Genomic DNA, 27908 nt, shown 5'->3' with positions numbered 1-27908 from the left:
TAAATATCCTTGTATAAATATAGTTTGTTTCTATCCGTTATTCAAACCCTTTCGTCTGATTCCCGGGCTGGTTTTAAATACACAGAGGAACCAGTATAAAAATAGAAATTGAAACTAAGAAATAAAGAAATATGTGGTCGAGAACAAGTTATACTCTACGGTATTTTTCAAAGGATAAACTGTTTTCTTCTAACAAGCACATTGTAAGGTTACAACGCAGAAAAGCTAGTAGCGGTTCTATTCAGAAAGCAGATCTAGACGATAAAGAAATAACTCAAACTAGTCAAAGTGGAGAGTATATCCAGAAAGCATTAAAACCTAAAACGAATGATCCATTTGTTAAAAATTTATTTCTTGGAAATTTTGATAAGGTAATTATGAAAAAAAGTATAAGAAGATGCACCAACTTTACATGATCTTCCAAATACTGCTATTTCCAATCAAATAGAATAGAAGAGAAAATGTTATTATAAAATATAAGTGGAGGTTACATAAGCACTGTACAGCCTTTTGCCCATAATAATAACAATACATGTACATACAATGCACCTTATTGCTATTGTCGGCCATTACTGGCGCATACAGGTTCCCGTGAAAAAAACGGACAGAAAGTCACAGGACATAAAGTCACAAATTTGATAGGACAAAAAGTCACAAATAATTTTTTGACAATTGTTGGAATATATAAGAGAAATATCTTGAAAATAATTACTTTTTAATACATATATTCATATTAAAGTTAATGGAATTTATCATTCTACTTGAAAAATGAAGATTTATTTTATTTTAATCATGCAAAGGACATATTTCTTGGCACCATGAAGCCATTTGAATGCCAATCTACTTTGACATTTTGTTTTCTTAACAATTATTTGATCATCTTTGATATTTTTTTGATAAATTTTGCTTACAAAGTTGGTTAAAATACAATACATCAAGAAAAACTCAAAAATATTTTTGTAAAAATAAGCATTTTTTATTCAAAGAAAATAATCAGAAAAAATGAATTGTGACTTTTTGTCTGTGACTTTTTGTCCTGTGACTTTCTGTCCAACATTCGAAATTTTGACATCAGAAATACAATTTATCTGATGCCTCAATGGTAAAGTGATTGTTGTATGACGTCAGTAGTTCAAGCGAGACAGATTCTTGGGTCAGCAGGGAATAGCAATAATGTGAAATGTGTATGTACACCCAATGTAAAGACATAAAATCCTAAACATTTTAATTTGAAAATAAAATGATTTCAGATGTTCACTAGACCTGTGGGGCAATCACAATTCCAATGAGATTTTTACTAGACTAGCGATCTTGCTAATTTTAATTTATTGTGTGTTTTTGCCTAAAAGAAATGCGCTACAAAATAACTGTGTTCTATCAGCAACTATTGGGAAGGTTGTCAACATGGTCAACATTAACAGATAAAGTGTAAATATTTTGTACAGAAATTCAAACACCATTTCCTGTAAAATTATAAATTTTTAGTGACACAGACATACATGTGATGGACTGTAAAATTCAGATCAGGAGATTTGGAAATTTTGGTCAGGAGATTGAACCTCAGATCAGGAGGTTTTTTATCGACATATTTTTCGTCGTAAAACTAATCGTATGATGTGTTTTTTTCTTCAATCTTCCTTGTGAATGGCATTAGTTAAAGTCTGCATATATTAAGGAATAATTGAGAAGAATCTTTTTTTCTTTTATTTTACATTGTTGATTGCTGATGAGAATATTTTTTTCTTTTGTTTTACATTGTTGATTGCTGATGAGAATCTTTTTTTTATTTGTTTTTCATTGGCATTGGCTTGAGATATATATAAGAGAGATTTATGCTATACATTTATTACATAATAAATAAATAATAAATTAACAAACATTGTTGAACTTTGTCAAATATTTCTGTTGTTTTGAAACTGGTGTCTTTGAAGATAACTGTCGTTTTGGCATTTTGAACACATAATGGTGTACAAAATAATCAATTTGCTTATATAATTTTTCAGTCAGCTTGTGTAGCAAACAGCTCACATTGAGCTGAAACCATTCCTTTTTCCAGTATTTTCATCTCGAGATTTTCATATACAATAAGTGTTTTTCTCGGCATCAAAAAACTTCCGATAAATTTTTGGACAACAACATTCCATTTTCCATCAATGCCGGTATTTATCGGTATTTGCCTTTAATCATCCTTGGCGTGTGCCATAAACAGAAGCCACATCGAGTTATTGATATACAAACACCTTATGATTGTTCAATCAAACTATTATCACTTGTTAATTAGCCTTTAGCAAGAATTAAAATCTCCACATGTTGCGTAATCAGGTAATGTCAGTTACACCGGATACATTCGATAAACCTCGTGTTTTTACGACTTAAAAAATCTCGGGTTTTTACGATCTCAATGATAAATTTTGTAAACAAAATAGTAAAAATGGCGACTGAAAATTTTCATTCATGAAATTTTTTCTACACGGGATTTTTTTCTCTTCGACGGGAGGACGGGAGGGGACCCCTGAAAACGGGAGTTTTGTACTCCCGTCGGGAGGTTCACATGTATGCACAGACAAAAACAAAGTATTCGTATGTACAATGTAGATGCTTTGACATTTTCAGGATGCTCTGATATACCCTGAACTTACGAAAGAACAGTTAGATGATATAAACCAATTGGTGCAGCCTATAGAAAGATTTTTTGATGAAGGTAGTTATTCATTCTTTACAAGTTTAATATCCTTGCTCCATAATTATACAACCGCAAAACTTAAAAAAAGTGAGATTCAGTTTAAGGTTAATTTTTCAGAATATGATTAAATGTAGGAATAAGAGGCCAAAAAAAGGACAAAAAGAAGCATTTTTCTAGTTTACAGACAATAAATTGTGTTTAAGTGTATGGATCTCTATAAATTTTTTACAAGAAGATTAAATACCACTAAAGGAAGGTTGTGATTGATTTTGGGGGTTATGGTTCCAATAGTTTAGGAATTAGGGGCCAAAAAGAGGGCCCAAAATAATAATTTTTGTAGTTTTCAAACAATAACTTATGTTTAAGTGTATGAATCTCTCTGAAATTAAACCACAAGTTACCATACCATGAAGGGATGGTTAGTATTGACTTTGAGGGGTTATGGCTCAAAATGTTTCGGATTTAGGGGAAAAACTATGTATTTCTGTTCAATGGACAATTTAAGACTATTTAAAAGCAGTGTAAATAAATTTAAACTCATCATAGATACCAGGACTAAATTTTCATACCTGTCAACTGACCCGTATTCTGCGGGTGTGACCCGAGATTTTCACAATTCTGAGGGATCACCCGGAACACCCGCCGGGTCATTGAAATAACCCGGGAATTCCAAAAATGACCCGATTTCACCCGTATTTCTTAGCCTTGAGATTGATTTCATAAGTAATATTCCTTTGAAATACCGGCAAATTCGTAATTCTTCCATGAACAGGAAGTTCATCTAGCTATGTAAACTGTCAAATTAAGTGACCCATTAAGTGCATGGCTTCACTTGACAGCTTTGGTGTCAAACACACTGTTAATTAACACCAATTACCTTAGCTTTAGGGGGGCTTTAGGTCGTAAATAAATTGCACCATTGGTTTACAAACTGAACTAGAGTTACTTCCCCTTATTTGTCACCATTCAAAATTATTCCTTATATTTACGTTTTATGGGTGAAAAAGATTAAATCATAAAAATATAAAATTCAAATACATATTGAAAATAACTTTCATTATTTTTATACCTTTATACAATTTTTTAAAAAAAGTTGAAAATTATTTTTTACATTTATACTTCCTTTAACTGTATTACTATATTTTACAATAGTCTAATTTCCTTGATCAAAAATAAATACCGACCGTGCAAGGGCTGTATAGTCAGTCAAGGTCGTTAAAAACTTCCATTTGTAACAAAAAATAAAATATACACAGGCTACATAGTCAATAGTCTCAAACATGTAAGAATTACATTTGAAAAATAAATTCTAGTGTTTGATGATTGTGGTATTTTTCTCAAAAAGTAAAGCACATAAGACTGTGTTGCACAAATTTATAAAAATCTTTAAGATTTAAAATGACTTAACCAAGTGAACATGCATTGATGTTTTGGTATCTTTGATATACGTTATAAGAAAATGTACCATAAATACTGAAATTCAGCTTGAAAAAGTTCGTACGCGTTATGACCTGAGATTTGATTCTTCAATGCAGGTCATGACCTGCATTTTCATCGTCACAGGTTGACAGGTATGAATTTTGTATATCCGCCAGACGCTGTTTCGTCTACAAAACACTCATCAGTTACGCTCGAATCCAAAAAGTTTAAAAGGGCCAAATAAAGTACGAAGTTGAAGAGCATTGAGGACCAAAATTCCTAAAAGTTTTGCCAAAAAAGGGAGGTAATTCTAAAACATTTAACATACAATATTGGGCATGTTCTGGTTTACCTCCCTTACACTACTTGTATATTATGTATTTAGAAATGTCAGGTCTTGGACTAATTGCAAAAAAAAGGGGGCTGGTAGTTGTTTTCAATTCTTTTTTTCTTTAAATTTCTAAAATTCCAAATTTTTGAAAAGTTAAAAGAAGAAATCTTTAATTGCACAATATTGCGCAATAGATTTGTAAGATCTTGACATTTGTTTTTTGTCAGAAACTCATATTATGTCAAAAATTTTATCGCAATCCAAATTCAGAGCTGTATCAAGCTTGAATGTTGTGTCCATACTTGCCCCAACTGTTCAGGGATCGACTTCTGCGGTTGTATAAAGCTGTGCCCTGCGGAGCACCTGGTTCTATCTCATTTTAGTCTTTGAGGTTCATAAGATACAAATGTAGATAATAATAATAAATTGTAGTCCTGATATTTAAAAATTTAAATGTCTCTATCTAATGAAAAAGAAAGAAAGTTAGTTTATTTTTCCTGTCAACATATTTACTGCTCATTTACAAGCTAGGGGCAACTTTTGAAGTTACATTTACTTCTGTATGGAATATATTTATTTGATTAGCAATGATCAGTGTTTAAGATAAAAGGAAGGTTGAAAACTTTAATCGAAAACCAGAAAACATCTTTCTATGCATGTTTTGACCTCCCAAAACTTAAAAATTTAACAATGTTTAGGGGATTGAAATAGTACTTGTAGAAGTAAATTTTGGGAAAAAATCAAACCTTGAAAATTAAATCCAAGTCTTCCAAAATTTTCTATACAAGTAAATATTACTAACATACTAACACTTTCAAGCAAACAAAGATGACTTGTATATTATTCCTGACTGACTGATAGAAAAGTTTTCAACATTGTTGTAGTTGATTCAAAGACAATAGATGAAAAAGCTAAAATTCCTGAAGATGTCTTACAGCAGTTAAAAGATTTAGGATTATTTGGTCAACAAATTCCTGAAGAATATGGTAAGTAACCTTTATTTAGATATAAGAACATGTGGTACAATGTACATGTATGAATGCCAATGAGACAAGGATTTGTAAAAGTATTAATATGAACCATCATAGGTTAAATTACAGTCTTCAACACAAAGCCTTGGCTGACACTGAACAGCAAGTCTACTTTTCTTAAACTATAAGTAATGGGTCAACTATATATGTTGTATAGAAGCATTGTTAGCTGTTAGCTGTCTGCCTGGCATGGTTCATCTGACCTTGACCTCATTTTCAAGGTTCATTGGTCTTTGTTTAGTTATCTTGGTTAATGTTAAGTTTATGTGACAGTTGTAATAAAACTTAGCTTTATACTTAGGACTATCAACATAATATCAATGATTAGTATAGAAGGCGAGACATTTCAGCGTGTGCACTCTTGTTTAAAATGACAGTATAACATTTATATAACGATTTTAAACCTATAAGCACCCCACAACACTGTAAATATGTGTGAGAATATTTGTTTCAGCATGAGTGGAGTGGGAGTGCTCCGATAAAAATATATAACAGCGGGAATACCTGTACAGAACAAAACATTGGTTTCTTTCCCCCTGACTTATATTCCCTATTAAAAAATGTTCGTTGTTAAAATAAAGTACAAAGAACTTATGAAGGATTTGACTTCAACTGCAATTATAATGTATGCTGAAGGTCATAACCGCTGCAGGTTTGTGCCTATCCTGATTGATTCAGGGACCTGTTGTTCAGCAGTTATCGTTTGTTGTTTGGTATTTTCCCGTTTGGAAATATAAATTAGATCGTTGGTTTTCCTGTTCGAATTGTGTACAATACTAAGTTGTGGTCCCTTATAGCTTGCTGTTTGGTCTGGTTCAAAGCTCTGTGTAAAAGTCCGTACTATGACCTATGTTTGTTATTTTCAGGTTATCCCTCAGACAAGGGCCTTGAAGGGGTCATTTTACCATGTTTACTGTTGTAGAAAAGAAAATAGAAATACTAAGGATTTGTATAGTGCTACTATACAAAACCTTTGAAAACTTAGATTTTTTTACTCAAAAAGAGGAGAAATACATTATATTTTTCAACAACTTTTCTAAAAGAGGGGTCCACTTATTTTGTATAATATTAAACTGTTAAAGTACATGTAAATGTGTTAACATGGTTAAAGTCCAGTAAAATTCTTGGACCATTTAATACCATATAGATATTATAGTTCTTTGAGAAAATATTAGCCCTTTTGTACTAAAAGTGTTTTTTACAAAAAAATATATTATAACTTATATTGACCCCTCATAAAAGGGATATTCATAACATTAAGGGGTTGTTCTGAACCTGATTATGACTTGGATGGAGAATGGTCTCATTGTCAGTCACACATACATACTAGACCAAATTTAATTATTCAATTATCTGATTATTTCTTGTTGAACGGGGAAAAATACTTCATAAATTATAGGAATGTCAAGGTACAAGTGATAAATCAAGTTTTAATATAGTGAAAACCTACTATTTTATGTTTACAAAAAAAAATTATAATCGCTTGCCTTAACTTTTTAAGCTTCGCCTCAAAAATTTGCAAATTAAATATTTTTTTATTAAAATTTTCAAATCGCTCGCTCGCCCCAATTTTTGGTGTCCAAAAATCCGTAGAACAAGAAATTAAATTGGTGTGGCCTTAGCGATGACTGAGAAGATTATCGTTTTGAGTCATTAAAATCACTTAATTTTTAAACTGTTACCTTTCCTTAATTGCTCTTGAACGATTTTAGAAAAATGGTAGGAAAATTCATGAAGTAAATGTGATGCAACAGTTAAACAAGATCGTTGATGCAATTATGAGTATGAGCATACTCTTGCTGTAATGTGATTTTGTCAATCTTCCATTGAAAAAGGGCATCAACTTTTTAGTTATCTCAAAATGACCGAAATTAGGTGACAATTATTGTGTCTGTTTAGTTAACGCATCAATGTAAATATAATGGAAATTGATGAGACTGTCATCAAAGTGAGAGGGTTAGAGCTATAAAACCAGTTCTTATAACATGTCTCTGTACTTAAAATTTCCGGATCCTTGATTCACACAATACAGTACTGTTTTGTGATGGAAAAAAGTAAAATCATAAAAATACTGAACTTAGAGGAAAATCAATTCGGAAAGTCCATAATCACATGGCAAAATCAAATAACAAAACGCATCAAAAACGAATAGACAAGAACTGTCATATTCCTGACTTGGTACAGGCATTTTCAAATGTAGAAAATGGTGGATTAAACCTGGTTTTATAGCGCTAACCCTCTCACTTTGATGACAGTCTCATCAATTTCCGTTATATTTACATTGATGCGTTAACTACCGGTAAACAGACACAATAAATAAAATAGTCAGAATATGGGTACATCAGTCATCATCGTATAACAATTTTAAAAGGAACAATTTAACAGAACACAAAAACATCTATCTACAAACACATTTATGATTTGTGTGTCTGACGTCAGAAAATTTTATACGTCACATAGATTTGTCTTTCAATGTGCATACAAACAATTTTATAATTTACCTAGGCAATGTTAGCATACAGGGTTAAAAAATCAAAAGTACAAAAAAATGTATGTAAGAATAAATTTCAGAAATAGACCGACATTTAAACTAGTCCAAAAATTATATATAGAATTTATAATAATCCACAAATAGTTAATTCCACTACGCGATTGAATGATTTTGACGCTTGTGGTTCAACGTATATTGTAATTCATAATAGAAATATATCATAATGACATAAAATAGAACAATATCATACTGACAGGATATTTTAAAGTACAGAGTCACGTTATAAGAACCAAAGAAATACAAAAAGTCGCATATACAAAACACACCACCAAAATATGAAAGACAATACAAACACATTGACGAGATGTATAAGTACCGAGCCACGTCAAACGAATATCACATAAAACCATTCAACAGTAATAAGAATTTACATTAATGAAATGAAACAGCTAGGATAAATATGTCCTCTCTGTGTATACTGTATAGTCAAGTGAATTGGTTTAAGATTTATCTCATTATGCTTTGCTACATGTATATTGGTTTTTAAGACGTGATAAAAGTTTCAAAGGATGTTGAAAGAAATTTCAGCTTCACTTGCAAGAAAAATTGTTAAACACATGAAAGATTTTCTAGTATAAAGACTAAGAGCCATGTGGGTAATATTGAACAACTCAATGTTTGTACATATATTTTACAGAAAACATATAGTTTTGAAACATTTTAGGTGGCCTAGGACTAAATGCTACAGAATTTGCCAGACTAGCAGAAATAACAGCACTTGATGGTTCTATATCAGTCACATTAGCAGCTCACCAGTCGATTGGCCTGAAAGTAAGACAATATTATAGAAGAAAGTTATATTCACAGTCCAGAAGTGGTCATGATGATAGGGGTATAGTATTGAGCTATTGCTTCATTTCTTCATTTCCATCATTTGGTATGCAACCCTATTTTGTAAGAGGCAGATAGATTTAAAATAACTTGATATTGAAATGTATTGTTTCAAGCTTCAAAATATAAAGGTTTTTGATAAGTTTTTTAGATTGACTTTTTTGATGTTTTTTTTTATTAATGGTAATTGGAAACACAGTACATGTACCATTACTTTTTCCTTATTTTTTTTTATCTAAAGAATCCTTTTTATGCATAATAAAATTAAGAAGTATTTTCAAAATTTAAGAACAAGCAAAGGTACATATGGAGACTGTGAGACTGGAAGGAAGTGCTTATCGTTTATAACAGCTAACCAGTCTACTTATACAGACATACATTGTATGAATTAGTCAAAAGTCATTGTTATTTTCAAGTCCATTGGTGAATTTACATTTATGACATATCTAATGACCAGCATGACCAACAAAATGATTTAGCTGCTATTGATCTAGTTTTAGTATTAATCTTTATTGGTCAAAAGTATGAATTTTTTTACTTGTTTGGTATTTTATTGATGTGAATTGAAAATCTAAGAAAGAACCATTTTCTATAATTTTGTAAATTTCAATTATATTTATTCAGGGAATACTGATTGCTGGGACTGAATCTCAAAAACAAAAATATCTACCAAAATTGGCAACAGGTGAACATGTGGCTGCTTTCTGTTTAACTGAACCTTCCAGGTAGGTGAACATGTGGCTACTTTCTGCTTAATTGAACCTTCCAGGTAGGATACACTTCTTAATTAGTAATCATTAGGAAATTTTAAAATGGTAATTAGAAATATAATGGTTTTAAACTTTAGATAAGCTGCATTTTAGCGCATATGGCTGATCCATTTTCATCAGTGGCATCCATTATATGTCTTGTCTTTAACTGTATGTAAATTTAAAGAGAAAACTTCTCCTCTGAAACTTCAATGCCAACTGACTAATACCAAAGTTGGTCACAATAATTTATAGAGTATCTATTTTTAGATTTGTTACTTTCCTGTGTTTCTGTCGATTACCGTATAATGACTGTTGTTACTAAAAAAAAAGGGTGAAATTGCTGGTCAACAATAAAGGTCTAGTCCACCACTATTATAGACAGAGAAAATGTGACAGTTCGTAAAAGGCTCTGAATGTACGCTCAGATGTGCTTATGCTTTGTGATTATTAAGCCAATATATTATCAGAAGAATCCTGAAAAGGAATATCTACCTAAGTTGATGATTCTTGATTAAAATAAGATTTGTTAGATATTTTTACATGGCCTTGGCTGTTACTTTTAAATTTTATTCAGAGTTTTAGATATATTTATTACCTGGAGCTAAGGGGAATTCCATACAGTTTCCTGTTATATTGTAATATGTTATAGATAAAAGAGCATGACATATAGTTATCCCCCTTGAATCTATTTATAGTGGAAGTGATGCTGCCTCAATACAGACACGAGCAACATTATCAGAAGATGGTAAAACATTTCATTTGAATGGTGGTAAAATTTGGATATCTAATGGAGGAATAGCTGATGTGTTTACTGTGTTTGCAAAAACAGAAATAGAGAAAGATGTAAGCTTGGAAAGTAGTTGTAGAAATAGTAATGACTACAGTTAATCTGATTTTACAACTTTATTTGTCCTGATATTGAAAAACGTTGAAATTAGTTTGGTGTATTACTTGATAGATCTTTTTCTTGTCTTATTTACCTGAACATGCATTTGAGTATTGAACTTTGCCCATTAGTGAACTGTGCTGTTTTTTTTCCTTTCTTGCTTAATGATGAGATAAGAATCCATTGACTTTTCATTAGAATATAAATCTAAATAAAACTTTTTGTTATTTTTAACATTATATGTTTTATTGTAAATTAATATATTATTTATTCCACACAGGGAGAGAAAGTTGATAAAGTGACAGCCTTTATTGTTGAGAGAGAATTTGGTGGTGTGACCAATGGTAAACCAGAAGACAAGCTTGGAATCAGAGGTTCTAACAGTAAGTATGTGAAGGCTCCTTCACGATTAACTGAGCCTACAAGCCTGAAGCTTAATTTTTTGAAAAATTTAGTTAGATGCTGTTTAGAGAAGAATTTTATAAGCCTGAAAGCAATTTTACAAGCCTGGGTAGTATGACTTGTGGTTAAGCGTAATGATGATAAAAATGTCTCTATCACCTGATGCCATGTGATGTTTCTAGTCTTAAGATCATTATTTTAAGCTTTGTAACAAAGGAGGATGAAAATGATGACATTACAAAAAAAAATGATACTGCTCTTATTTAGACCAGGGTCTATATGAATCACTATGATGTATACTTGTAGTGAAAGTCCTGTTAAACAGAGCCTCCTTAAATTTTATTTTTGCCCTTACAAGAACTTTTTGATACAGATTCCTGAGTTGTGGCTAATAACAAGATATACAGCACAGTTAAGCCTTCAGCAAAACTTTTTTATGAACAAAGATGAATTTCAAATTACTATTTTCCTAAAAAAATGTTTACCTCAATAAGATTATAGGATACTCTCTTGTAAAAATTTGTATCCTTATATATATATATATTCTTGGTGTTGATACATAGATAACTTCAAAATTAAAAAAAAAACAATTATTTTTATATTTAAGCTTGTGAAGTTCATTTTGACAACACTCCTGTACCAATAGAAAATGTCATAGGTGAAGTTGGAGGAGGATTTAAGGTAAGAATTATAACTAGGAGGAATTTTACATGTTATAAGTCACAGAATTTCTTTACTTTATCCTTCAGATTGCATGATTGATTGGTGATGGCTTTATACCATATCAGCACGAAAAGGCTATATCCAGGGAGTTATCCTTCATAAAGTTTAGTGATTGATATAATCTTTCTTTTTCTATATTCTTAAAGATAATGGTACAAAATGAGACCAACTCGTTTATGCATGGTAACAGAAGAATGAGTCAGTCAAACCTTCATACCAAGGCTCCATGTGAATTTCAAAATATCCTTTTACATCAGATTGACAGTTTTTATGCTGAAGGTTGTGCTCAGTTTGGTAATCTTCTTTCTCCACCAATTTAAAACTAAACATCATGATATAGTCAAAGTAGCTGAAAATGACATTAAACACAAATAAGCAAACCTTTCACATTAATATTAAGCTGTAATATTTGTTGTTCAAACTTTCTTATTTTTGTTTTCACGGTTGGAAATGATACATGTATAACTTATCTTTGAGTGGCAATATAAACAACTGAAGATAACAAAATATATAATCATTTTTCACAGAGGTCAACCAAATTTTGTATGAAGAAAGATAATGTTTCATTTGCATTTCGGAGACAACTGTATCACATTTTATTCTTGGCTTGAGTAAAACGTAGATTTTACTGTCGCAAATTGAGATCACCTAGCTATTTAAATGGGTATTTGCATCTGTCACAGTAAAATCAAATTTTACAAAAGTTAAGCTTAAAATACAATACAGTTATCTCCATGCTAATGCCACATATTAAGATATACTCCATTTTAGAAAATATTTAGGCTTAATGTTATAAATGAAAGAGTCTGTGAAACTGTTACATTGTCTTTCGCATCTAAACAATGTGATGTTGTAGCATAATCACTAGACATATTTATACTTTTTGTATACTTCTAAATGGTTTATAAATTGACATTTAGAAGATTTTGAGGCACAAAATATAATTTTGTTAATTATTGAGAAATAGCATACCAAAAATATTCAGAACTCAAAATGGTGGCTTTCTTGAGTTACAGACTGGTGGAATCTTTTATCAATTTCCAATGAAAATTATTGTTCTAAACAAATTGCAATATAATTACCTTTATTTTCATTTCTATTTTGAAGGTTGCCATGAACATATTAAACAGTGGACGATTCAGTATGGGAAGTTCAGGTGCAGGTGTTCTCAAAAAAATGATGGGTATGTGTGAACAATATAAAGGAAAAAAAACACATTGTAAAATGTTTTATTAACAATATGCAGATAAAGTGCTTGTTCTTCCTATTTGTTTAAAAAAAGCCAAAATCATTTAAAGAAAAAAAATCTTCTCAAATAATTAATTAGTTCTAGCAGCAATATTTAAATAGGTATAATGTGTTCCTTTTGCAGCTGTTTGTTTGAAATTGTACTTAATTTTAATCCTCATGTTTATTATGATTTAAGGACTAGTTGCGGAGCATGCTACAACAAGAGCACAGTTTGGACAATATCTGTCAGAATTTCCACTTATAAAAGTTAGTATCTTAAGAACACAGTTGTGACAATCTCTCATTAAATTCCATTTAAGAAGAGTTAGTATCTATAGAAAAGAATCTGGGCAATATCTCGCAGAAGTAATTTTAGGTGTTTTCCAGAGGATGAAACAAGTACCCCTCAATTTTATTCAATTTAACAAAAAATAGCTGAGTTTAATTTTTATTGATTTATTATTTTTCTATTTTATAGAACATTAATTAGAGATAGAAACAAAATGTACTAGTTAGGACAGCCTCTGTTGTTTAATTCTTTGCTTTTGTCAATACATACATTGAAATAATGAATGGGATTTAAAACTGGACAGTAATAACGACTAACAATATATCAACAAAGAATTATTTTATTGTCTTCTGTTTCTTTTTCAGGAAAAATTTGCAAGGTTAGCTATAACAACATATGTAATGGAGAGTATGGCATATTTAACTGCAGGAACTCTAGATGCATATGAAGAACCAGATTTATCATTAGAGGCTGCTATTGTTAAGGTTAGTTTAGGCAATACAGAGTTGAACTTGAAAAGACATTTTAAAATGCAATAACTGTTTTGTCTGTAGCTTCTTATGGAAGGAGGTAACACATAGGGATCACATATGTCATCTTACAGTGTTTATTATCTGCATCGAAATACAGATTCATGTCATTCTTTGATTAATTCATATCTTGAATAATACCTTGAAAACCGTATTTAACCCGTCTTGGACAGGTTGTTATACGACCGCAAAAAAAAATTTTGGATCGTATAATGGTATGATGTTGTCGTTGTCTGCGTCGCGTACGAAGACCATTTTGGTTTCCTGACAATGACTTTAGTTTACGTGAATGGATCTCCTCGAAATTTTATTAGAAGGTTCAACACCACAGTTGGGATTGATTTTGGGGATGATGGTCCCAACCATTTAGGAATAAGGGGACCAAAATTTAAGGGGCCAACCACAAGCATTTTTCTACTTTCAAGACAATAACTTGTGTTTAAGGGTATGGAATCTCTCTGAAATTGTACTACAAGGTTCCATACCATAAAGGAAAGACTGGGATGGAGTAGGGGGGGTAATTGATCCAAGGGGGAATTCAAAAAGTTTCGGGGGTTCAATTATTTTTCTTCAAATTTCAAATTTCTAATTTTTCTAAAGTTTCAAGAGGAAATCTTTAATTGCTCAGTATTGCACAATAGATTTGTAAGATTTGTCAGAAACCTATATTATGTCAAAAATTTGATCACAATCCAAATTCAGACTATATCAAGCTTGAATATTGTTTCCAAATTGCGCCAACTGTTCAGAGTTCAACCTCTGCTGTCATATCAGGCTGTGCTCAGCGAAGCATTTTTCTTTACAGGAATTAAAGTTTTGAACTCTGCTATTTTAACTACTGATCTAAATTATTTTGGGTAAAATGTTTTTTCATGGACATTATGAGTGTGAATTATTTCCCTTTGTCATAATGTTGCAAGGCAAAGTGTGAAATTCCAAAATAAAAATAACTTGTTATACTGACTTCTAAACATTGAAAAGTTTGTCTCTGAACAGTTTTCATTTGTTTCAACCAGTTTGACTTAGATAGTTTGACACAAAGGGAGATAACTATGATTTAAATTATAAATGTCAATCAAATACAATCAGTGACATTGACCATCTCTGCATACTGTATTGAGAATAGCTTTACAGAAATCCACCTTGCTCAAACTCTTTTACAGCATAAAATGAAGTTTTGTACCTACTATTTTATTTTTTATTATGATTTTTTTAGGGGATTTTCCATATCAAGAATTGAGAGTTGGCAGTCAAACCAAATTTCACTTAAAAGGCCCATTCATTTTAAATCTTTTGATAATTAGAATTTATATTGATACATTTCTCTATCAAAGACATTGTAGGACTATAGTCTTTCACTAAAATTAAAATTCACAAGAAATCTTATGAAATTTCATGCATATATATGAAGATTGTATGCAGATAACCTCTATAACTTTTTAAAGTATTCACCTTAAAATTCTGTTTCTTGACGATTGCAAGTAGACTTTTCCACCTATGCTTTTGTAATTTTTGTTTACCTCTGTTCAAAATGTGGACATATCACATTACTCCAAAGAAAAGCATTAAGTTTATCAGTAAAGGTGTAGGTCCGGTAAGGACCGATTTTGGCCTCAAATTTCAGGTTCATCTGACAAAAGATTTTGACTACTTTTTAAACACTTAAGTGTCTATTTCATTTGAATCAATAAGTTTATGTGAAAGATTTGAACTGATTTAGTAATTAAAAACGATCCGATTCAAGCTCAAATATGAAAAATCAACCAAATATGCCGAAAAATGGCACTTTTCAGATGGTTTTTGTCAAAAATGAAAGTGGCCGCATCCGTGTTCATCCTCAACCTTTATATATGTTATGTATTATCATAAAATACAACTTCCATTTCAATATTAAAGATGAACACGAATGGGGCCACTTTCGTTTACCACGAAAACCGTCTAAAATTTAACTAAAATGCTAGAATTGTGAAGATTTCAGTAATTAAGCATGACTTTAAGATGCTAGTACCCAATACATGTTCATTGTATAGTCAAAAATAGCCCATATTTACGTAGCAGAAACATTCTACTGTTCAATGAATAACTAAAAGTTTACATTTTATCAACTTTGTAAAACTGCTATATTTTGGGGCCAAAATGGGCTCTTAATGGACCTACTCCTTTATTTTATTTTTAACTATAATATAAACTTTTATCTCATTTAGATTTTCAGTTCAGAAGGTTGTTGGGTATGTGCCAATGAATGTTTACAAATATTAGGAGGTTTAGGATATATGAAGGATTATCCATATGAACGCTTATTAAGGGATGGACGAATCCTTATGATATTTGAGGTAAGATACAAATTATCTAATCCATAGCTTTAAATATAGAGTATATATTGTGAAGATTTTAAGATAAAAGCATTCAAGGGCTAAAAATATTCAAATCATGTTAAAAGTTATTTTATAGTTAGATAACATAAATTACATAAAACATGTACAATTGTAAAACTTTGTTTTATGAACTGGGCCTTATATAGCAAGATGATTTTTGTACACAATACGAATAGTTTTTGTGTGTCATGATTTAAAAAAAAAAAACTGTTCATTGAATAAAACTTTCACAGTTATAAAAATTGTATCCAAGAATTATGACTTGCTTAAAAGAATATTATCCTCTTCTTCCATGTTCAAATGGATATAATCATAGTTATTTACTTATTTTAATTTTGCAATAATAGTGTAATATTAGTAACATAGTGTGCTAGTGACCTAATACGGTATATATGGGGTCAGTAAATTCCATATGGGGTGAGAGCGAAGCTCGAATCCCCATATGGAATTTACTGACCCCATATATACCGTATTACGTCACTAGCAAACTATGTAACGAATTTATCTTACCGACTATCTTAACGTGTGAAATTAAGACTAGTGATTCTCAAAATGAGCAAGTCTTCAATACTGTTAGCATTAAGAAAATACTTCCATTGATCCTACAAAAATAGATGCCAACAATAACGATTTGTAAGGTTTAAATGTGTTTTATGAATTTATTTCAATCTTATTAATCATCAATTTCTTCGTCTGTTGGAACTTTTAAGTTTTTTGCTCAGTACCGTTTTGTTTTTATAAAGGAACATAACACCATTACTAACCGTGTATGAAATAAACCCCGCCCCCTTCTTACCTAATATGGAATATAAAGGGACGTAACTCCACTACTAACCGTGTATGAGATAAGCCCGCCTCCCTACTAACCTAATATCAAATATACACGGTTTGCACGTGGACGCTTTTAACCAATCATATTCCTGGAAATGTATAGGAGGTAAGATAATAACTTATACGTGCAATTCCTCTAAAACATCAATATAGATATTGATAAAACTTCACAGAGTAGAATCTTACTAGGGATATGTATATAAAATAATAGCCTATGCAAATATTTAACATTGTATTCCTTTTTTCAGGGAACAAATGAAATTCTACGAATGTTTGTTGCACTACAAGGCTGTCAGCATGCAGGAAAACAGCTGAAAGATCTAGTCAAGTATTTGTTTTTATTATATGATTTATTTGTTAGAATGTTGCCCTTTGACTCTTTCTTGTAATATGCAAGTAACAAAATTTTTACATGTAAGATCTACATAGTAAATTCAATAATTATATGCACACTTAATTTAAGGATTTTATGTTTGTGTACCATTGTCTATCTTTACTTCAATATGTATGTATGTCTAACCATTTGACCATATGTTGCACAATATCTAGATAATGTTTTAATCAAATTTGATAAAACTTGTATGGAATATTGTAATTGATGGAGAAAAAAATTGGCTTCAAAAGGACCAGTGTTAACATTTACCATCACTTATAAGCATCCATTGTCTGTGGTCATCCTTGAGCTTTTACTAAAAGTTTCTCCTCTGAAACTACAATCAAATTGAACAAACTTAAATACAATGTACCAATCATGCTCAGGATGTTTAAATTAAAAAAAAAATATCTGATAATCTGTTGGCCAATCAAACTGGCTCCAAGGCTAAAAATAGAACATATGGGTAAAATGCAAATATTTTTTCTTATTTTTTAGGTCTAGTTTTAGGAAATATCGTTTAAATAAAAAAAATTGTATTTTTTCATTGAAACTATCATGAGGTGCAATGAACAACACACAAAATAATATTTCCATGATCAACTTTACTTTTACACATTGGGACTTTGATAAAGTGTTGTCGCATTGGCACCCATACCACATCTTCTTGATTCTATTGCGTGAACTTTCCATATTTTGTACACATCAATGCAATACATGTTTTTTATCTTTCATCATTAGACTAGTTTTTGTGTATATTTGTTGCAGGAAATTAAGAAATCCATTAGCCAACCCTGGATTATTTTTTGGGACCCTGAAAAAGAGAATGATGTCAGATCCACTAAAGCCAGCATTAAAATTACATTTGGATGAAGAAGTGCACCCTAGTTTAAAGGTGTGTTTCATTATTATGTGACATCTAATTATAATAACATCCTAGATTAAGGATATGTTTGATATTATGCTTTATCTTGCATTTTTGTGGTGTGGATAAATGTGGCGGGATACCAAACTAGTCTAGGTACAAAAATTTAGATTCTTTTTCTGCTCAGATAAATTTTCTGTGTTTTATGATTAGTCAATTTGTTTAGTGAAAGAAAGTGGTGGAGTTGTTGAGGTTCAAAACATCAAATTTTAAATGTATTTAGCATTATTCTCATGTTTTCCAATTGACTTAGATGATTCAAGTAGAAATCTGAGTAAAAATTTTTCATTCCTACGTTTACTATTTTTTTAAGTGCTAGTTGTGTGAAATCAAATTAAGAAGTAAGCCCATTGAATTTGTAGCCTGGTCATATGACATTTTAAAATTACAACAATTTATGCTAAGGAATAAATGAATGTTTTCAATTTATTGATTTAGTTGACTCAAATTTGACTCAAATTTGTACATTATGTAATTAATTACAAACGAAAATGAACCAACGCCTGGTGAGTCTGTAGTGCGGTAGAGTCCATAAAGTGGATACCCGAGGGTATGCAGGGTCGTTATGATAAAAAACATAAAATGTAGAGAGTCTTATAACAACAACGCTTTAGGGACTGCTGCAGAAATTTATTGATCGACATGTTTCGGTGCCTATGTAATTAAAAACAATGAATATCAGTAAGAAAATATTTTTCTTTATTTTACTAGTTGATAAATGATAATTTGTTTTCCTTTTTATACGACCGCAAAAATAAAAAAAAATTTGGTAGTATATTGGTATCACGTCGTCAGCGTCATCAGAAGACGGATGGTTTACGGATAATAACTTTAGCACCACAAAAATGCAAGATAAATAACTTTAGTATAAGTTAATAGAAATCAATAATATTTTAACACAATGTTTATAACCACTAAAGGAAAGTTTGGAGTGATTTAAGGGGTTATGATCCCAAAGATTTAGGAATAAGGGGCCAAAATAAGCATTTTTGTAGTTTCAAGTCAATACTTGTGTTTAAGTGTATAAATCTCTCTGAAATTATACCCCAAGTTCCCATACTTCAAAGGGATGGTTATGGGGGTTATGGCTCAATTCATTTAGCAATTAGGGGCACAAAAGAAAGAAAAACAAGGGTTTTTCTGGTTAAAGGAAAATTTAGACAATTTAAAGCAGTGTAAGGGGGGTAATCCAATGCACTTTAATAAAAAAAAATACTGTTATATATTATATGTTTGATTACCTCCCTTACACTGCTTGAAAATTATGTATTAAGAAATGATGATTTTCTTGAGATGATTAGCTGCAAATTTATCTGTAGAAGTTTCTATTAATCAATATTAACTTAACCATGACTGTATGTGATGTATTTAAATGAGTAGTTATTGTTGTAAACTCCATTAGAAATTTGAATTGAGATTATTTTTGGAATAAGGGAAAGGGGGTGGGGGTGCATAAATAAGAATTTGTGGTGGGGGGGTAAAATTTTTCTCATTTCAGATTTCAGAAATTAAAAAGAAAATTTCTTCAAATATTTTTTTTTGAGGGGATTAATATTCAACAGCATAGTGTATTGCTCAAAAGCAATAAAAAATAATTTTAAGTTCATTATACCACATTCATTCTGTGTCAGAAACCTATGCTGTTTCAACTATTTAATCACAATCCAAATTCAGAGCTGTATCAAGCTTGAATGTTGTGGCCATACTTGCCCCAACTGTTCAGGGAATACATGTCTACCTCTGACAATGGGAAATCATGTCATGACATGACATGATATGTCAAAAAGCGTGTGAAAACGGGTGACGTAGATGCGGACTTGTTAATATGAATGTGGTAATGTTCATAATTTCATACAAATTTGTGAATATAAAAAAACAATATATATTCTACTGTGAACTTTTATTGTATTAAACAGTGGTCTGTTATGTTGCTTTTAAAGTACCACCACTAGGCACATATTCAAAACAACTGCCAGTTTCAAGTTTAGTTACATTTATTTGATAACAGCACACAATACAAATGTAACATAGTCAAGTTCTGACCAGAATTCAGTGTCAATTTCTTTATATTTGAAAAGGCTCTCCCACAGTAGGAATTGATATTTGACTGAATTAGCATCATCAAGATTTGAAAGAATGTCATAATGTTTTGTTTTTTTTTGGCAATGTAAAATGTCATCTATTATCTCTGCCATTGCTCCCATTGCTATTGCCTGGTTAAAACTGGGTAGTTCATCAGAAGAAAGCTGGTACTATGAGAGCTGATCCAACAGTTCTGTGAAATTTTTATCCCCATGGCCTGTAGAAATCTGTTGCCGTGTTGACTAGATTTGAAACTGAAATTGAAAAAGAAAAATGTTTTATAAAATTTGATTTCCATTAGATAAACATGTTAAATGCTAATTCAAATAGCTACATTGTATTTCTCCTCTCACATGTACTGGTTTTTTTTATCATTGCAACATAGAATGCACAAATTATGCGTTACTTGTTACTCGATCATTTAAACTCGAACTCCAAAATATAATTTATAAATCTTGAATCTTGACATCGTTTTGGCTTAACAATCGGCACTTTAGACGACAATACAGGCCCTGAAAGTGACCTCTTTCTGTGCGCATTTCCCCTATAAAGTGAATTTGAAAGAAGTCACAAAATCGTTAAAACTAATCACAAACTACTTACCTTTTACTGTTTGTCCATATAGAAAAATAAACAAACAATTACTTCAAATTTTTCGGTATTTATCGCCGAATAATGAAAAAAAACAGAGAATAGCGATATCACAAACGACCCAAAAATGAAAAGAACGAAAAAGCGTGTAGTTGCGTGTAAAGTGGTGAAAAGCGTGTACACGCCATGTGACAAAATCCTCGTGTGTAAACCATTGAAAAAGCGTGTATTACACGCGAATATCAATTGACATGTATGGTTCAGGGTTCGACTGCTGGGGTCGTATTAAGCTGCACCCTGCGGATCATCTGGTTAATTATGTTTTCAGCTGCTATGCAATTGTACTAGATATACTTAGTTGGTACATTTTTAGGGGCAAGTTGAAAATATTTTTGATTAGGGAATCACTGAAGCATGACTGCAGCGTTTAAAAAATCAAAAATCACAAACCAGACAAAAGCATTCACATAAAATAAAATTATTAATAATATTGACTGATATATGTTTTTTTTATATAAGAATGTAATCTTAAATACAGATGTTTATATTACATATTGATAAGCTTTGTGTAATTGTTTTATTGTGATGTTGTAGACAGCTGCACAGTCGTTAGAGACAGGCACCTTTATATTCCAGACAGCAGTAGAAAGAGTATTAGAGAGATATGGAAATGTAAGTAAAATGTGGAATACCTTTGTTAAGGATGTTCGCTTGTCATGTTTTGTAATTTTTGTCAGATATTTGGAATCCACTGGTTTTATCAATTTTGATGCCTTAAAATATTTTGCCCATTGACCCCCATTTTTCTGTTTATAAACCTTTTACATTTATAATTATATGCCATCTGTAAAATTCTTATAAAATCCGTGGTATTTTTTAATAGTTTTTGAGCACTTAAACTTGTCAATGATAAAGCTATGAAACTTTAAAGAGAGAACATTTTCCAGCCAAAATTTCAATGGCTAATATCTCAAAAACAAGCACATGACCTATAATTTTTTGGGGCTCTTTTAGCTCCTTTAGAAATCCCCTATCAATATAAACTAGTGTTATGAAAATATATATTTTTGATATTTTTGAAACTGAGTAGCAAACCTCCTTAAAGATATCATAGGAATCAAATTTTAGATAGAAAATGTATTAAGTATTGAAAATGATAAAAATAGAAATGATAGAATAGTAAAATTACACATAGCAGTCAAATATAGGATTCAGATACAAGTTTTAAAACACTTTCATAAATCTGTCTTGTGAATCAAATCTTATTCCTCTGCTAGTTGATTGTTCTACTGAAAAAGTGACCTATAACTGACTATTCCATTTCTGGAATTGATATGAGGTTTTGTTTATCCAATCTCACCTTTACAAATTATAATTAAAAAAATATGTCACATCTTATTTAGGATAAATCAGAAAAACAAAGCTACAAAGCAATGATTTAATAAACATATTCTATGCGCTAATCAATAATCCTCAGTAGTGAGTAACTTAAGCTTGTTTGACATAAGCTTATCACTCTTAGAGACTTTTGAATTCATGGAGCCAATATGACCCTTTTCATACCTTCTCCTAAATTTTAAGATCTATCTATGTACTGTGGATTCATTATTATTTGTAGGATACCAGTTTTTGTAAGTTTCATTGGTACAGGTGAACTACAAATTTAAATGTTTAACAAATGCAAATTTTTACATAGGCTCCTTTGCAGACTTGGCAAACCCACGAAATCGAATATCCCCGAAAATTTCAAGTTTTCCCTAATCCTTGAAAATTGGTATCCATGAAAATAAATGAATACACAATAACTAGCTTAATGAACTCATCATATATTTGCAAAGGGCTAATATAATAATAGTTATAATGTATTTATCTTTACAGAAAGTAGTATATGAACAATTAGATCTTAAAAGATTAGCCAACATTGTGATAGATTTATATGCCATGACATCATGTATAGCCAGAACTAGTCGATCTCTTTCTATAGGATTACGTAACTCAGATCATGAGGTAAATATTTTAAAAGGGGAGACAACCCAGACTGAAACAACTTTTTTGTGTGTAGCAAATTGCTACAAAGTCTATATAAACCTAGTATGAGTGTATTTTCTTGACTTTGAAGTTCAAATTCTGAACACTATTAACCCTTTTGTCGAAAAAATCCAGGAAATTTTTTTTTTTATTTAAACATTTACAAGACTATAACCATGATGTAAGTGAATAAACTACAGACAAGTTCTTATTGATATTTAATATGAAGATCTCCAACTTGTGGCACAATAGCTATGGAAGACATAGTTTCAAGTTGCTTCTGTCAGGGCGAATATCAGAGAAAGTGTTAAGGGTATTCTATTTTATCACAAAAAATATTTTCCACAAACTTTCACAGAATCTTAGAAAGTAAGGCTAGATGATAAGTGTAAGCTTCTGACAGATAAGTCTGTTTAAACAGTAAGAGGACACTATAAGTATATAAGCATCAATGTATTCAAAGCTATTGACCTATTTGAAAAAGTAATACCTTGTTTCGAAGATAAATTTTAAAGTTTTGATGTTATTAATATTTGAATACCTAGTAAACAAAAAATTCAAATTATCTTTTTTAGTGAGCTTTTCTCATCGGCGTCGTCGTTAGCTTTTACAAAAATCTTCTCCTCTGAAACTACTGGGCCAAATTATACCAAACTTGACCACAATCATCATTGGGGTATCTAGTTTAAAAAATGTGTGGCGTGACCCGGCCAACGAACCAAGATGGCCGCCATGGCTAAAAATAGAACATAGGGGTAAAATGTAGATTTTGGCTTATAACTCTGAAACCAAAGCATTTAGAGCAAAGCTGACATGGGGTAATATTGTATATCAGGTGAAGATCTATCTGCCCTGAAATTTTCAGACAATTCGAACAACCGGTTGTTTGGTTGCTGCCCTGGAATTGGCAATTTTAAGGAAATTATACCGTTTTTGGGCTATTATCTTGAATATTATTATAGATAGAGATAAACTGTAAACAGCAATAATGTTCAGCAAAGTAAGATCTACAAATAAGTTAACATGACTAAAATGGTCAGTTGACCCCTTAAGGAGTTATTGCCCTTTATAGTCATTTTTACCAATTTTTCGTAATTTTTTCGAATCTTTTACAAAAATCTTCTCCTCTAAAACTACTGGTCCAAATTTCACCATACTTGGCCATAATCATCATTGAGGTATCTAGTTTAAAAAATGTGTGGGGTGGCCCTGCCAACCAATTAAGATGGCCGCTATGGCTAAAAATAGAACATAGGGGTAAAATGTAGATTTTGGCTTATAACTCTGAAACCAAAGCATTAAGAGCAATTCAGACATGGGGGTTAAATTGTTTTGCAAGTCAAGATCTATCTGCCCTGAAATTTTCAGATGAATCTGACAACTGGTTGTTGGGTTGCTGTCCCCAAATTGGAAATTTTTAAGGAAATTTTGCTGTTTTTGGTTATTATCTTGAATATTATTATAAATAGAGATAAACTGTAAACAGCAATAATGTTTAGCAAAGTAAGATCCACAAATAAGTCAACATGACCAAAAAGGTCAGTTGACCCCTTAAGGAGTTATTGTCCTTTATAGTCAATTTTTGTTAATTTTGTAAATTTTTGTAAATTTTAACAAAATATTTTCCTCTGTAACTAATGGGCCAAGTTCATTATAAATTGAGATAATTGTAAGAAACAAGAATGTTCAGTAAAGTTAGATCTACAAACACATCACCATCACCAAAACACCATTTTGTCATGAATCCATCTGTGTCCTTTGTTAGCTCACCTGGCCCGAAGGGCCAAGTGAGCTTTTCTCATCACTTGGCGTCCGTCGTCCGTCGTCGTCGTTAACTTTTACAAAAATCTTCTCCTCTGAAACTACTGGGCCAAATTAAACCAAACTTGTCCACAATCATCATTGGGGTATCTAGTTTAAAAAATGTGTGGCGTGACCCGGCCAACCAACCAAGATGGCCGCCATGGCTAAAAATAGAACATAGGGGTAAAATGCAGTTTTTGGCTTATAACTCAAAAACCAAACCATTTAGAGCAAATCTGACATGGGGTAAAATTGTTTATCAGGTCAAGATCTATCTGCCCTGAAATTTTCAGATGAATCAAACAACCCGTTGTTGGGTTGCTGCCCTGAATTTGTAATTTTAAGGAAATTTTGCTGTGTTTGGTTATTATCTTGAATATTATTATAGATAGAGATAAACTGTAAACAGCAATAATGTTCAGCAAAGTAAGATCTACAAATAAGTCAACATGACCGAAAGGAGTTATTGCCGTTTATAGTTAATTTTTAGCATTTTTCATAAATTTTTGTAAATTTTTAGAAAATATTTTCCACTGTAATTACTGAGCCAAGTTCATTATAGATAAAGATAATTGTAGCAACAAGAATGTTCAGTAAAGTAAGATCTACAAACACATCACCATCACCAAAACACAATTATATCATGAATTTATCTGTGTCCATTGTTTAATATGCACATAGACCAAGGTGAGCGACACAGGCTCTTGAGAGCCTCTAGTTCGTAAATCTTAGTTATCTTTTACAAAAATCTCCTGTGAAACTAGTACTGGGCCAAGTTCATTATAGATAGAGATAATTGTAAGCAGCAAGAATGTTCAGTAAAGTAAGATGTACAAACACATCACCATCACCAAAACACAATTTTGTCATGAATCCATCTGCGTCCTAAAGTTTAATATTCACATAGACCAAGGTGAGCGACACAGGCTCTTTAGAGCCTCTAGTTTAATATGCACATAGACCAAGGTGAGCGACACAGGCTCTTAAGAGCCTCTAGTTGTGATGTATCATTGAACTTTGTTTAGTTTTAAATTTTGATTAATCTATTAGTTTCAGTACTACTTTTCTCAATCTAAGGTTCACACAGTATAAAATGCAAATATTTTTGTCTCTTTGTAGTTGTTGATAACAAATACATTTTGTTATGAGGCAGATTTAAGAATAAAACATGAAATGCAGCAGTTATTGAAAGGTAGCTATTATTTCTATTTAGTTTTTGTTGCACCTGTGACAAATGTCAGACAATGTATATACCTATGCTTTGGAATGTTAGGATGAACTTATTTCTTAAAGCATATTTCATAAGATAGAACTGGATAATTCATATCTGGGATCCTTTTGAAGTATGAAGATTTTGTCTTGCATATAGTAGTTCCATAATTAGTCTTTTTTATTGTTCAATGACTGCATACAATACTTTTTTATAACTCCAAATTTAATCAAGTGATGAGTTAGAAGACAGCTATTTTTTCATCGAAATTGTCAGAAAATCGTCAGTACCGTACTTAATGGCTATGATTTGATATCATTTCCCACAGCAAAACATTTTTTTTATTCAAGAATAAAAGGTATTGAACAGCGGTATACTAGTTTAATTTAAACATATTTATTTACAGTGGATTGGGAAACAAGTTATTGCAACTTATATTAATCCCTTTCCACTTTGCGGTGTGAGTGCTGCCTTATAGCGGCATTAGCCTACTCTTTTTTTGAAATCTACAAGGGTGTCTTTTATGTGCAAGAGATATGGCTCTCTCTAAACATGGGTCAGCCATTTATCATCCCCCTTCTGACGGACTATCATCCTTTTTAAGACCATACTCGCAAATGGTGTGAAGAGAGAGACGAAAATTTAGTCCTGAAATTTTCTCCCAGGATTGGGGATTGAACCAGGAACCTTTGAGTTATATACTACTATTGAGCGGTATACTACTATTTATTGCCTTTATTGCTCACATATTTACCAGGCCAACTATTTACAATACCATACTTTTCTTGTATTTTAGGTAAAACAGAAAATACAGATGAAACTATACATAAAATAGCAGATTTAGTTTTCAAAAACAAAGGATATGCAGCCTCACATCCATTGGACAGAAATTGGTAGAATCAGAGACTGTAAAGAAGATTGTATTCTTTCTTTAGCTGATTACGAAGGAGATAAATATGAATTATTATATCATGCCAGAGACATAAGTTCATATTATTTAACTCAGGAACTGTGATAAGATCATTTTTTATTAACATGTATTTGTGAAAATATAATTATTATGATAAAGTTATTTTTGTCTTTACCTGCAACAAATCCCTTGACTCCTGACAGGTATTACACTGTCTAGAAATATAGTCATTGTTTACAACATTATCAACACCTTATACAGGTGAACACATTGTATCTATACAATACATATAAGGACCAGCTTGCTCAGTCTTAATCAAGTTACTCTGGAATTTATTCCACACCGTCTTATGATAATTAATAATTAAGTTTCTGGTTTGAGTATCCAGTTGTAAGTCAATAATCCTTCATGTATCTGTCTATTATGTTTTGGTTTGTTGTAGTTTAATGTGAAGTTTTAATTCAGTGCCCATGATTATTATGATGGCCATGGAAATGATGTTAATCATTGATGAACGTTGAACATCAAGAAGCAATTATATGCACATTCAGGATAAAAACCTGTTAATGTATTATGAATATGAACCCTCCTTTGTATTAGACAGACACTGGAGTTCTTTTCACAAAAAATCTTGTGTAAAATTTATTGTAAGTCTAAAATATTCTGTAACAATTCAACTAAATATTTTTATCGCAAGATTAATTTTACACTGAAGATGTTTTGTGAAAAGGGCTACTGATTTTTAAGATGCTAGTTAGGAAGACATTTTACAATTCTAAGACACATTATGTGTACCACAAGCCGACCAGTCTCTGCTCTTACTCCTAAATGTTGAGTGCTGAGAAGCAGAGAATACCCAATTTTGGTTTGACACATCCAGGGATGGAACCCACTACCTCCAAACTCTCATGGAGACCACCCTAACATGTGACCACCAAAGCCATTAACATAAAATGGTACATGGAATCCTTGCAAGGTCTACAGTCCACATGACTGTGACTTTTATTTCATGAATCAGTGGTTAGATTAAGTTTTCTTGGTCAAACACTTTTAGCAATGCCAATAGGTCAACTATATTTGGTGTGTAGAATGATTGTAAAATGTACATATCCAACTTCCAGG

At 31.4% G+C, this 27908-nt stretch overlaps 1 protein-coding gene across 1 annotated transcript; it reads left to right on the top strand.

Annotated features, from left to right (window-relative positions):
* Positions 1-88: 88 nt before the first annotated feature.
* LOC143045387 (complex I assembly factor ACAD9, mitochondrial-like) lies at positions 89-26944 on the top strand. The gene is made up of 18 exons (XM_076217848.1): positions 89-371; positions 2614-2701; positions 5318-5419; positions 8680-8786; positions 9471-9571; positions 10294-10441; positions 10765-10867; positions 11494-11567; positions 12717-12792; positions 13036-13106; positions 13494-13613; positions 15863-15991; positions 17113-17192; positions 18006-18132; positions 21430-21507; positions 22714-22842; positions 25786-25858; positions 26673-26944. Exons 1-18 carry the CDS (start codon positions 132-134, stop codon positions 26771-26773), a joined length of 1947 nt encoding a protein of 648 aa, XP_076073963.1. The 5' UTR covers positions 89-131; the 3' UTR covers positions 26774-26944.
* The last annotated feature ends 964 nt before the right edge of the window (positions 26945-27908 follow it).

This window comes from Mytilus galloprovincialis, chromosome 1 (genome assembly GCF_965363235.1).
Source record: "Mytilus galloprovincialis chromosome 1, xbMytGall1.hap1.1, whole genome shotgun sequence".
Classification (NCBI taxonomy): domain Eukaryota; kingdom Metazoa; phylum Mollusca; class Bivalvia; order Mytilida; family Mytilidae; genus Mytilus; species Mytilus galloprovincialis.
The sequence above is the reverse complement of the archived record's forward strand: the minus strand, read 5'-3'. Positions and strand labels throughout refer to the sequence as shown.

What these genes read in the sequence shown, in the direction of transcription:
- LOC143045387 (XM_076217848.1), top strand. Translation starts at nt 132, where the DNA reads ATGTGGTCGAGAACAAGTTATACTCTACGGTATTTTTCAAAGGATAAA. An exon ending in AAGTTGGAGGAGGATTTAAG is followed by an intron (nt 11,568 to 12,716) that starts GTAAGAATTATA and finishes TCTATTTTGAAG; the next exon opens with GTTGCCATGAACATATTAAA. An exon ending in TACGTAACTCAGATCATGAG is followed by an intron (nt 22,843 to 25,785) that starts GTAAATATTTTA and finishes GTCTCTTTGTAG; the next exon opens with TTGTTGATAACAAATACATT.